General features: G+C 40.4%; 1 protein-coding gene across 1 annotated transcript in view; it reads left to right on the forward strand.

Moving 5' to 3' along the window:
• Positions 1-12,324, forward strand: part of TMEM64 (transmembrane protein 64) — a 37,615-nt gene that overhangs the window by 558 nt on the left and 24,733 nt on the right. Inside the window, exon 2 of the mRNA XM_040261700.1 lies at positions 2-609. Coding sequence (XP_040117634.1) covers positions 2-609 — 608 coding nt within the window. The remainder of the gene's footprint in view (position 1; positions 610-12,324) is intronic.

Below are 12,324 nucleotides of genomic sequence, written 5' to 3' on the forward strand. Positions count from 1 at the left end.
GCCCCGGGGACGCTACTCGGCGCCACTCTGGGGCGCCACGCTCCGCCCGACGCCTCAGAGCTGCCGGGGCCGGGCGGGGCGTTAGCGGGCGGCCCGGGGGGCGGCGGCGTGGTGGTCGACGTGGCCGAGGTGAGAAGCTGGCGCTGCTGCTGCCTCGGCAGCACCTGTTGGTGCCGGAGCCTGGTGCTAGTCTGCGTGCTGGCCGCCGTGTGCTTCGCTTCCCTGGCCCTGGTCCGCCGCTACCTGCAGCACCTCTTGCTCTGGGCCGAGAGCCTCGACTCGCTGCTGGGGGTCCTGCTCTTCGTCGTGGGCTTCATCGTGGTCTCGTTCCCTTGCGGCTGGGGCTACATCGTGCTCAACGTGGCGGCCGGCTACCTGTACGGCTTCGTGCTGGGCATGGGGTTGATGGTGGTGGGCGTCCTCATTGGCACCTTCATCGCCCACGTGGTCTGCAAGCGGCTGCTCACCGCCTGGGTAGCCGCCAGGATCCAGAGCAGCGAGAAACTCAGCGCCGTCATCCGCGTCGTGGAGGGGGGCAGCGGCCTCAAAGTGGTGGCGCTGGCCAGGCTCACCCCCATACCTTTCGGGCTGCAGAACGCAGTGTTCTCGGTAAGTGGCATGACGCTGGGCTGTTCTCCCACGTCTCTTTTTTGTTTGTTTTGAGCGATCTTGGGACGGCCCTGGGAGGGCGCTCCGTCCTGTGGAATGCTGGCAGAGTGAGATTAACAGAAGTGGAAATTACTTTCTGACGTACCCTGAGAAATTTCAAACAGATAAAGCCAATCTCTGTCGGGCTCCCTCAGTAGGAGATTTGGTAGAGAAAGAACTACTCCTTTTTTGACATAGGAGTTTGGTTAAAAATGACCCCTCTTAACTATGAAAGGAAAGTAGAAATATCTATTTTAAACATTTGTTATCTTATTCTGTAGCAGCTGTCGCACCCGTCAGGGAATAAATAAAGGCTGGCTTTCCCTCTAACTTGCCAAAATGCATCCAGTATTTTAGCTCAAGTTTTTAACAATTTGTGACTAAAGGGAGAGTTTGCGTAAATAGAGGAGAAAGTAGACTCTATTTTGGAGTTTCCTAAAATTTTTAATACGATTTTTTTTTTCCATCAAGTAATTTGCTTTTTTAATACAGTGTAATAAGGAGGGAAGCCTCCTTTTTACCTTTCTTTGGAGGAACTTCATTTTAAAATCACTTGGTAGTGGATAAAACAAAATTGGACAGATAACCTTTTTCCGAATTGTGAATATATTTATCTTTTTATACACCTTGTACACTTTTTTTCTGTCTTGTATTCATATCCTTTGCTTATTCAGTTAAGGTGTTTCTAACTAATGTACATCGCGTTGTAAATGATTGAGTAATGGAAACACTGCTAGTAAATGATTGAAGAATGGAACTCTGCTGCGGAGGACCATCCCATGGGGGAAAAAAGGATCCAGTATTTACAAACTTAGTGTCTTCAGCGCATGCTGTATGCTAAGTCACCTCAGTCGTGTCCATTGACTGTAGCCTGCCAGGTTCCTCTGTCCATGGGATTCTCCAGGCAAAAATGCTAGAGTAGGTTGCCATTCCCTTCTCCAGGGTATCTTCCTGACCCAGGGATCGAACCTGTGTCTCTCATGTCTCCTGCGTTGGCAGGCAGGTTCTTTACCACTGGCTATGTGCCCTTGCTTTCCTCTTTTTTAAGGTGAAGGGGTTAAACTAGTTACTGTGTTCTTCAAATTCAGCGATTCTGAAGTTCAAAAAATTTTCATATAGATGCCCAGAAACTCAACCCTTCAACTAGACCTAAAAAAAACTGTGAAGAATCTTAGCATTCAAATCCACAGGAATCAATATATATTAGTGAACCTGATAAATTTGTTTCAAAAATAAATTATCTCTAGAAACTTTCTCATTTTGTTTTATGTTAAGAATATTTCTAACCAACCTACCCTTTTCTTTTTAAATGCCTTTTGCAAATCTCATGTTGATTCTAGCCAACTGCAGCAATGACTAGAATGAGGCTTGTGGCGACATGGAAATAGATGTTTTCTGTACACGGAAAGTTTGATGTTTACAGGTGGTTTAGTATGTTCTCTTCCTTAAATTTTTACCTTTTCACAGCTTCCTATAAGCTTGAATTTTGACCCAGCCTTGGCTAATAATTGATCAAATATCCTTAAACTTTGAAAGAGGGTTGGAACTAAGGAACCTGAATAGTTTCATTCTGTTAGTTTGCATCTTCTCCAGTATATTTCCTTGTGCATTTTCTTGTCTACCAACTGTGTGCCGAGTGTCCTGGACTGCTTCCACATATTATTTCTAATCTTTAAACTAGCTCTACAGATAGTGATTATATGTATATTATAGATTATTATCTAATAGTCCAGAACACAGGGCTGATGATCTGAAATTCTGCTGTCCCCATAGAATTTGCCATAGAATCTGAATCTGTTGACTCGTGGTCAAGTTGCTTATCCTCTTTATGGTTTGCTGTCTTATATGTAAAATGGGAAAATAATGTTACCTACTTCATAGGATTATTGAGACGATTGCATAAATAAGTGCTACTAAGCCTGGAATAACAAACAGTCTGGCTTTTGTCATCATTCAGTTCAGTTCAGTCGCGTCCAACTCTTTGTAACCCCATGAACCGCAGCACTCCAGGCCTCCCTGTCCATCACCAACTCCCAGAGTTTACCCAGACTCATGTCCATTGAGTCGGTGGTGCCATCCAACCATCTCATCCTCTGTCGTCTCCTTCTCCTCCTGCCTTCAATCGTTCCCAGCATCAGGGTCTTTTCAAATGAATCAGCTCTTCGCATCAGATGGCCAAAGGATTGGAATTTCAGCTTCAACATCAGTCCTCCCCATGAACACCCAGGACTGATCTCCTTTAGGATGGTCTGGTTGGATCTCCTTGCAGTCCAAGGGACTCTCAAGAGTCTTCTCCAACACCACAGTTCAAAAGCATCAGTTCTTCGGTGCTCAGCTTTCTTTATAGTTCAACTCTCACATCCATACATGACTACTGGAAAAACCATAGCCTTGACTAGACAGACCTTTGTTGGCAAAGTAATGTCTCTGCTTTTTAATATGCTATCTAGGTTGGTCATAACTTTCCTTCCAAGGAGTAAGCATCTTTTAATTTCATGGCGTCATTACTATTGTTATTATCCAGGATCACCTAGGTACTAAATAATGGTTTGCAGATAGAGTCTTAACCCATGACTCCATTTCTTCATTTTATATTTTGTCCTGGATATATAATGTGGGCTCATTATAATTTGTTAATTAAAATTAAATAAGTTTTTTAAAATAAATATGTTAAACATATAATTTATACTTTGTACTTGGAAATAATTTAAGGTAATTAATTGAAAACGAAGTTGACAAGAGGCAGTTTTCAGTTTGGCCTTGTGGGGTCAAGAGAAAAGAAGGAAAAAAGAAAACTGGCCGCTTGAAATAGGTATTATTGGCATAGTTTACCTGAGGAAGACATGGAGGCATCCAGGAGCTTGTTCAGGATCACCCAGCTACCAAGTGGTGGTGGTGGTGGTGGTTCAGTAGCTAAGTCATATCTGACTCTTTGTGACCCCACGTACTGCAGCATGCCAGGCTGCTCTGTCCTTCACTGTCTCCTGGAGTTTGCTCAGATACCTGTCCATTGAGTCAGTGATGCTATCTAACCATATCATTTTCTCCCATCCCCTTCTCCTTTTGCCTTCAATCTTTCCCAGCATCAAGGTCTTTTCCAGTGAGTTGGCTTTTCATATCAGGTGGCCAAAGTATGGAAGTTTCATCTTCAGCATCAGTCCTTCCAATGGATGTTCAAGATTGATTTCCTTTAGGACTGACTGGTTGATCTCCTTGTAGTCCAGAGGATTCTCAAGAGTCTTCTCCAGCACCACAATCCAGGTTCCTATGTAATGCTGTTCTTTAAAGCATTGGACTTTACTTTTACCACCAAACACATCCACAACTGAGTGTCGTTTCCACTTCAACACCTTATTCTTTCTGGAATTATGAGTTATTGCCCTCCTCTCTTCCCAGTAGCTTACTGGACTCCTTAAATGGCAACCCACTCCAGTACTCTTGCCTGGAAAATCCCATGGACGGGGGGGCTGGTAGGCTACAGTCAGTGGGGTCGCAAAGAGTTGGATACAACTGAGCGGCTTCACTTTCTTTCTTCTCTCTCTAACCTGGGGCGCTCATCTTCCATTATCCTGTCTTTCTGCCTTTTCATCCTGTTTATGGGGTTCTCGCAGTAAAAATACAGGAGTAGTTTGCAGTTTCCTCCTTCAGTGAGCCACGTTTTGTCAGAAGTCTTCACTGTGACCCATCCATCTTGGGTGGCCCTGCACAGCAGGCTCGAAGCTTCACTGAGTTACATAGGCCCCTTTGCCTTGACAAGAGTGTGATCCATGAAGGCTGTCGAAGGACCAAGTGGTGGAGCTGAGTTATAAACCCCAGATTATCTGAAAAAGTTCATGATACTGTGTCAAACTCTCACTCTTGGCCTTAAGCAAGGTGGCTTGTGGACCCATTGGATATAGTCTATTATATCTTGTTCATTTCTCTTTTTAACTATCTACATAATAAATAGCTCCTGCAACTGGAACTGTTTACTGAATTCACTCAGGGTATGTGAGTGAAAAGAAAGCTTAGTTAATGCTGATTTTTGTTTTAGCTTGGCTTTCGCTTCTGCCTTCTAGAACCTCTTTCTGATTCTATCCTTTCTGTCCTCATACCCCTCTGGCTACCCAAAGGTGCCCCCTTTCCAGGCGTATTTCTTTTTCTTCTTCCCTACCTATCTTTTAACATTATCCTTCCTCCTCTCCATTCCAGTTAAAACTCATCTTCAGTGTCCACGATTGGCCTTTAATCAATGCTCATGAGGAAAGGTAGTGGTCATGAGAGGCACAGCGTTTGGAAATAGACAGTCCTTGACGGTCTATGCTGAGTTATGAGGCTCAAATAAGCTAATGTAGTGAAGGCATTGCGTATTTGCCTGGCACATACTCATTTCTCAAAAATTAATAGCAATTATTATGGTGGAGATAGTTTTTATATTTAAGAGGTAGGAGCTGATTGTAAAAGATGAATATATAGAAGAAGGAAAAAGGCTCTGCCTTGCTTACTATCTGTTCTTAACTTTCTTTCCTTCTCCCATGTGTGCTAAAAAGGTATGAACAAATTGACACTTCACTTTTGAAATGGAAATTAAGTACATGACACTTTATAGTATGAATTCTTAGATCATAAGAAATATAATTTCTGAAGTACATTGTAGAATCATTTCTACTTTTTAAAATGTACTCATTTTTCCTGTGGGAAATAAAGGCCCCCACTTACCAACATTTTTTATGTAATCTTGCATCTGTAGGTATTGTACATTAAGACAGATTTCTAGATGTGTTGTCTGTGTGTGTTTCTAAGTACTGTTCTTATCTGGGCACGTATCTAGAATGACTGTTTCTTACTGCTTCACTCAGGATAGGCTAAATGACACTACAACAACAACCCCCAAACCTCACTGGGTTGAAAAGCAAAGATTTGTAAAAAGTGCAGCTTATATTATTATTTATAGTGAAGGGAGATAAATTTAATTTTTATTTTGAGTTCCACTTTTATGATTTGGGGGACTATAATATATGCTCCTAGCATTTATGATATATCCTCTTAAAAATGTTTTAATTAAATAAGTAGACTCTATATTGCATATGATGCCATATTTTTCCTCATGATTTCTCATAAATACATGTTCCTTAAGTATTAAAATAAAAAGCAAAGGTTTGTTTCCTTACTTGGCGCTGATCCAGGTTCAGCTTTGGGGAAGCAGTCGGGAGTCTCTGCTTTATGCTATTTTTACTTTGGGATCCAGGTTGATGGAGCCACCATCTTTCACTTGGTTTATGTGACATAGTGAATTCTGTACTGATTTTTAACACTTTCACCTGGAAGTAATCTCACTCTTTACTAGCCTGAACAAGTGACACGGCCACAGCTGACCTCAGAGGGGCAATATGTGCCGGGAGGGAGCAAGAACTTGAGTGCTTGGCAGTAGTCTTTGACTCTGGCCCTTGACTTCTGGATCCTGCCTCCCAGGCCCTTCAGTCCAGTCCACCGCCACTACCCTGGCAGCATTTCAGCCTCCTATCTAGTCTCCTTGCCTCTTAGGCAAGGATTTCCAGTTTTTTCTCCCTCCAGAATGATCTTTGTAGAATGCAAGTCTAATCTTGGTACTCCCTGTAGGGAAACCCTCAAGTGGGTTTTCTTTTCCCCTCAGGACATTTTCCCAACCCTCAGCTTACTCCTGGCCTCTCTCTTATCATTCCACAATTACTAAATACCCCTTAATATGTTAACGTATTTCATCCTCAACATTCTAAGAGGTAAACATGATTATTTCTGACTTAAACATAGCAGATCTTGTCTGTAGCCTCAAAACTTCAGGATTTCCTTTTTGTTGATAAAGTTGAAAACTGTAAGCATTCATAAAAATAACTATTTAGAAAGCATTAATGCATTAGTGTAAGGTCTCTTGTAAGATATTCCCATGGAGATATCTGGACTTCAACAGTTTAAAGCTACCACCTGTGAAATATCAACTTTAATCCAAATATGGTGGTTTGGTGGCAGTTTAGTCGCTAAGTTGTGTCTGACTCTTGCGACCCCATTGACTGTAGCCTGCCAGCCGTCTCTGTCCATGGGATTCTTGAGGTAAGAATACTGGAGTGAGTAGCCATTTCCTTCTCCAGGGGATCTTCCTGACCCAGGAATCAAACCTGAGTCTCCTGTATTGCAGGCAGATTCTTCACTGGCTGAGCTTGGAGGGAAGCTCCTGTTAATCCAGATATATTACATAATAAGTGGTTGTAGTGGGTAACAGTATGCATGTTGGTGCTTGCAACCTCTAAAAGGGTTTGATGTCGTTACTGTTGTTCCACAGGAAAGCCTAACAATTATTATCTCTTTTCACTTGGGTCATAGGAAAACTTAATTCCACATGGGAAATGTTTTCATGGTTGAATCTTTGAAACCTCCAATAAAAGCATAAAACATATCGTGGAAGATCCTCTTGATCATATGTTGCATACCACTTTACAGCATGCAGAGAAAATTTACGTGTATACTACGCCTGAATCATTACAACAGTCCTTTGAGGAGTTACCAGTGACTTATAGGCAGTTACATAGAGGACAAAAGATCACATACTTGAAGTCAGACTTAGTTCTAACCTTTACTCTGACGTCTTGAGCTTCTCTTCGAGCCATGCTTTCTGTTGTGAAATGTGTTTGCCATTACCTACTGCATAGCTGTGGTAGAATGTATAGCTTGCTCATTATTTACTATTTCCTTCTCTCCATCCTCTGCATTCCAAGGACATTGAAACTCAGAGAATTTATTTTTCTTTTTAACCATTTTTCTATGTTGTACTTAGTAATTGCCAGGCACTGTTGTTCTAACATATACACATTACTTAATGTTCATATGAACCCTAATTCTCATATTAAGCCAAGGCAGTTGAGGCAAAGTGGTGAAATAACTAGCCTAGGAACATGCAGTTGGTAAATGGTAGAGCCATGAACTTACCTGAGGCTCTGTTGTTGATCTGAGATCAGCAGAGAACTTCCTGGTTTCTCAGAGATCTCCTGGTTCTAATTGCAGAGCACTAGCCCTGGGACCTCCCGTGTGTCAGGCACTGGGCCACGTTCTTCACAGTTGAATCAGGCATCATCCTAGGGAGGTAACTGGAAAAAATATCAAAAGAATAATGTTTTGTGTGTGTGTGAGAATTACATGAAATTCAGATTTCAGCATCTGTAAATAATGTTATTGGAATACAGCCATGCTTATTCATGGATGTAGTTTGTAGCTCTTTTTAAGCTAAAACATCAAGGTTGAGTAGTTGTGACAAAAACCCTATGGCCTGCAAAGCTGAAAATATTTCCTACCTTGGACTTTACAGCAGTTTGCATTAGAGCTATAACACTCACTGTAGTAAAATAACCACCAAGTCCAAGCCCCTGAAACTGTAACAAGAGGCCCATAAGCTCCCGTATATATCTTTTTACCTTTGTATTTAACAAAAGCCTTTAAAAAAAAAAAAAATATATATATATATATATATATAGGTATTGTGGGTAAAAGGAAAAAAAAAAGAAGAAATGAATAAATTTAAAAGTGGAAGGCCTGACCCATCAGCCTGGCTCACTTCTCAGTAGAACCATTTTAAAGAATTTTATGTTACTAGACTGTTAGTTACTTTGGCTATTTTTGTTAGCCCCGAGTAGGTTAGAAGCAGCAACAGAGAGTGTTTTGCTTGTTTTGGGGGAAGGGCAGGTAGCTGTTAAACTGGTGTACTGACTAAAATAATGATGGCAAAATAAGATAAAAAACAAAGTTGAGGCAAATATAACTAAACTGTATTGTATTTTCCTAGAATTTGCCTTGAGTAATCAAGAAAAAGATAAATTGCTTCTAATAATTTAGTTCACAATTGAATTTAAATTTACTGCAGTTAAATAAAAATATTTTATTGGCTAGTGACTATGAGACCAGAAAAATGGTAAAATCTTAGTCTCATGGACTGTTTGGGGACATTCAGTTCTGTCTCAGCTCCTGTGTGACTTTGGTGAAGTCATTTAATGATCTGGCCTCCAGTTGTCATTATTTGTAAAATTAAAGAGGTTAGACAGGGCCTCAGAGTTTACTCTTAAAAAGACAAATGTTCTGAGTAACTATTTAACGTTACTTTGTATGTAACAGTTTGGTGATGGTATGTTTTAGAAAAATGTTTTTTCATCTTCTTAAATTCTTATTCTGTGTTATAGATAACTCATTCATATACCAAGTATGAGTCATAATACACACTGTACCCGCTTAACTAATAATTAGTTCTTCTTGCTATTAAAGCATACTGATTCTTCTTACTATTAAAGTATCCTGATTCATTGCCATTGGTACAGTTCAGATGGAATAGATGACAGAGACACAGCCTGTTTTGAAGGAGCTTGGAGTCATTAAGTCTGAAGGTTGAGATGTAATGACCAAGTTGAAAAATGCCTTGCCACCTTATCCGTAGACCCCACAGAACCACGGAGAATGGCTGACTGTTATTTCCTTAAAACTGTGTTCTCTTTGTGCCTCTTCAGTCATCTCACCAGCTTCTGTGGTTTTCATGGTCATATATGGGGTTAGAATTCACAAACCTGTATATCTAACCTGTTGTATCATAGTAACAAATAGAGTATGTCTTATTACCCCTTCCTAGATTAAAATGTCTTTAGAGGCAGAGAGTCTTATTAAAACTTACTTTAAAAGTGTTTTTTCTGCCTATGAATAAGTATTCATTGTAAAAACTTTGAAAAGTATAGTAAGTATATGGAGAAAAACATTCAGCATTTTAGTGTTTATTTTTCTAGTCTTTTCACTTATTAGTGCATGTGTTTTCTTTATATAACATTGTGAATGAATGTTGTAAATGATTTCTGAGACTTTGCTGACTGTAATGAACATTTTGGTCATTAAGTACAGTACAGAATGACTTTCATGACCACACAGTCATTTTGTACTTTCATGTTGATGAATCTGAACCTCATTCTGATGGCAGTAGGAAAAACTTTAAGCGGGATTGGATTTGCCATTTTTAAAAGATTTCTGCAAAATTTAACTTAGGTTGTGAGTGTTGGGTAATGTGACATATCAAGACCAGAGAGGAGACTGAACAGGACCAGGAGGAGCAGGTGATGGGTAGATTTCTTACAGATGCAGAAGGTAGAATCTGTAAGAAAGAGCAGATGATTGGTTGTGGCGGTGAGGGAAGAATGCTGTCTGTCTAGTTAGGGCAACTAAGATTAGAAACATGAAAATAAGTATTTTGAGGAGGGAAGAGAATGATAGTTTTTTTCCTTAAAGCAGTTTTTAAAATTTCATGTTTCTGGAAGTGAAAGCTGGTTGTCATTTGTTAACTCTTTCTCTCTCCTTTCTGTTTCTGAACTACTGATAGTATTTTGAGTATACACATTATAAAATATAATTTATCAGTAATAAGTAGATGAAAAGATCAAACTGCAGTCACTTTAACTTCTTTTGACCATTCCTTAAAAATTATTATGGGGATTCATGATTTTTTCTGTATAATATTACTAAATATATGTTTTAATTGAAATTTATACTAATATAACTTTGTCAATAAACAACATTGCTTTTACATAAACTAGGAAACACACCTCTGCAGGAAGGTGTGATTTGCCAAAACTAATATCATTTCACAAAACTATGGATAAAATTTGAGGTCTTCCATACACAAATCACCTTTATATTCTTCATTCGATCTGTGTCAAGATATTCTGTGTAAAAATGATAACGTTTTTTGTTTGTTAAGGCCTGTAACGCCATCGTGTAAACAGTTGTAAATGGAGAAGGTGGAGGAGCTATAGGCAGTGTTGCCAGCGGAGCTGTGCTTTGTACTGTGTCTGAGGTTCAGCGCGCATTCAAGTGACCATCTGTACACAGAGTTCTCTTACTATCAGCTTCAAAAATGTGTGTTCAGTGAAGCATCAGTTCTTACTCTTTAAGATTAAGGTTTCCGCCCCCCCCTCTTTTTTCTTCCCTTCAGATGGGCACTTTGTTTTCAAGATCTATCTGGTATATGGTAATATTCTACAGTAACCCTTACCCACCGTGGCAAGTGAATTACATCTGCAAGTAAATCACAGTACTTCTGGGAATAAGAATGTGTGTACTTTCACGGTGCTTCTGGAGTTCTGAAAGCATGGGAGGGTGGCAGTCAGGTAGCATTCACCATCCCTGAAACCCACAGTGAAGTATTTCTGATCATAGACGCTAACCAGCAGGGTAACACTGACATCCTAGATTGTGATTTCTGAGTCTTTGGAGTAGGAAAACAGTCCTGAGTCAAGTCCCCAGGGTATAATAGGCAGGCCTTCCCAGTAAGGTTATTCTGGGTTCACGTTTAATGTCTTTTGGGAAAGTAGGATAAGGAGACATATTTTTTTAAAGTCAGTGGGTAGAACTTCCCTGCTGGACCAGTGGTTAAGAGTCTGCCTGCCAGTGCAGGACACACAGTTTCGATCCTTGGTCCTGGAAGATCCCACGTGCTGTGGAGAGCTAAGCCCATGTGCCACCACTGCTGAGCCTGTGCTCAGAGCCCACGGGCAGCGGCTCCCGCAGCCCCCGCCCTCTAGAGCCCATGCTCCCCAACAAGAGACGCCCCCACCGCACGGCAAGGACTACCCCACTCACCACAGCTGGAGAGAGCCAGTGCCGGCAGCGAAGATCCAGTGCCAACGAAAGACAACAAATAAATGACTTTACAGAACGTCCATGGGTAAAGGCTTTCTAGGGAAAGAAGGTTGGATGGATCTCTTTGTGAGATCAAGTGCTGTATATTAACTATGTTTGTCCAAGATTGGATGCAGATTCTGAGTAGGACCTTGGCTTATAGGAAATGCCATATTAGGATAATTTAGAATCTGTTTATCTTTAATACACTTAGTTGAAAAACTGTGTGTGCCTGTGTACATTATTATTTTGATATACTGGCTAAATTATTTGACATGCTAGCAAAACAGTTTTACTGTGATTAGCTGAAATTAGTTTCTTTGCTTTATTTAGCCACGCAGCTTTTCAAAAGAGAACTATATGTAAATCATAACAGTTCCTTTTTCTGTAGGGTGAGATTTGGTAATGAAAGGTTTGGTAAACTTTCATGTATACTTTGGACAAAGGTCTTGTTAAAAGAGTTAAGTGGCAGAGTTGTTTCAGATTTATGATATCTGTTCTTAAAATAGCCATTTAGATATTATTGATGTCATCCATAAATGTCAAATATATATTCTCTTTAGGGAAACTTTAATTACATTTAAAGATTATGAACTGAAGCTTTGCATTCTGACATTTTAAATACTTACTTAGAAAATAACTTGCATAACACATAATATTACTATAACTGTAGTATAATGTTATGACATTCATTTTTGTCATATTTATACATTTGACATGTTTAATTGTAAAGAAAGGTTTTCCATTACTGTTAAGTGCCCCAAACTGGTCGAGGAACCTTCCTAAAACTTAGCCCCGTTCATGTCATTCTTGGATTAGGTTCCTCAGAGCTTTTCTGCTAAGTACAAACTTATTCCCCTTTCACCCAGACCCCTCACAAGTGTCCTCTCAAACACTTGCCCTGTCTCTGCTCTGCAGGAGTGCCTTGCACTTTAAACACTCCAGACTGCACTGCTGACTTTACTGATAACCCTGCATTGCCCTCGCCCTGTGTGCCACGTGGACCCCATTCATTCCCTTCCT

This window comes from Oryx dammah, unplaced genomic scaffold, assembly GCF_014754425.2.
Source record: "Oryx dammah isolate SB20612 unplaced genomic scaffold, SCBI_Odam_1.1 HiC_scaffold_19, whole genome shotgun sequence".
Classification (NCBI taxonomy): domain Eukaryota; kingdom Metazoa; phylum Chordata; class Mammalia; order Artiodactyla; family Bovidae; genus Oryx; species Oryx dammah.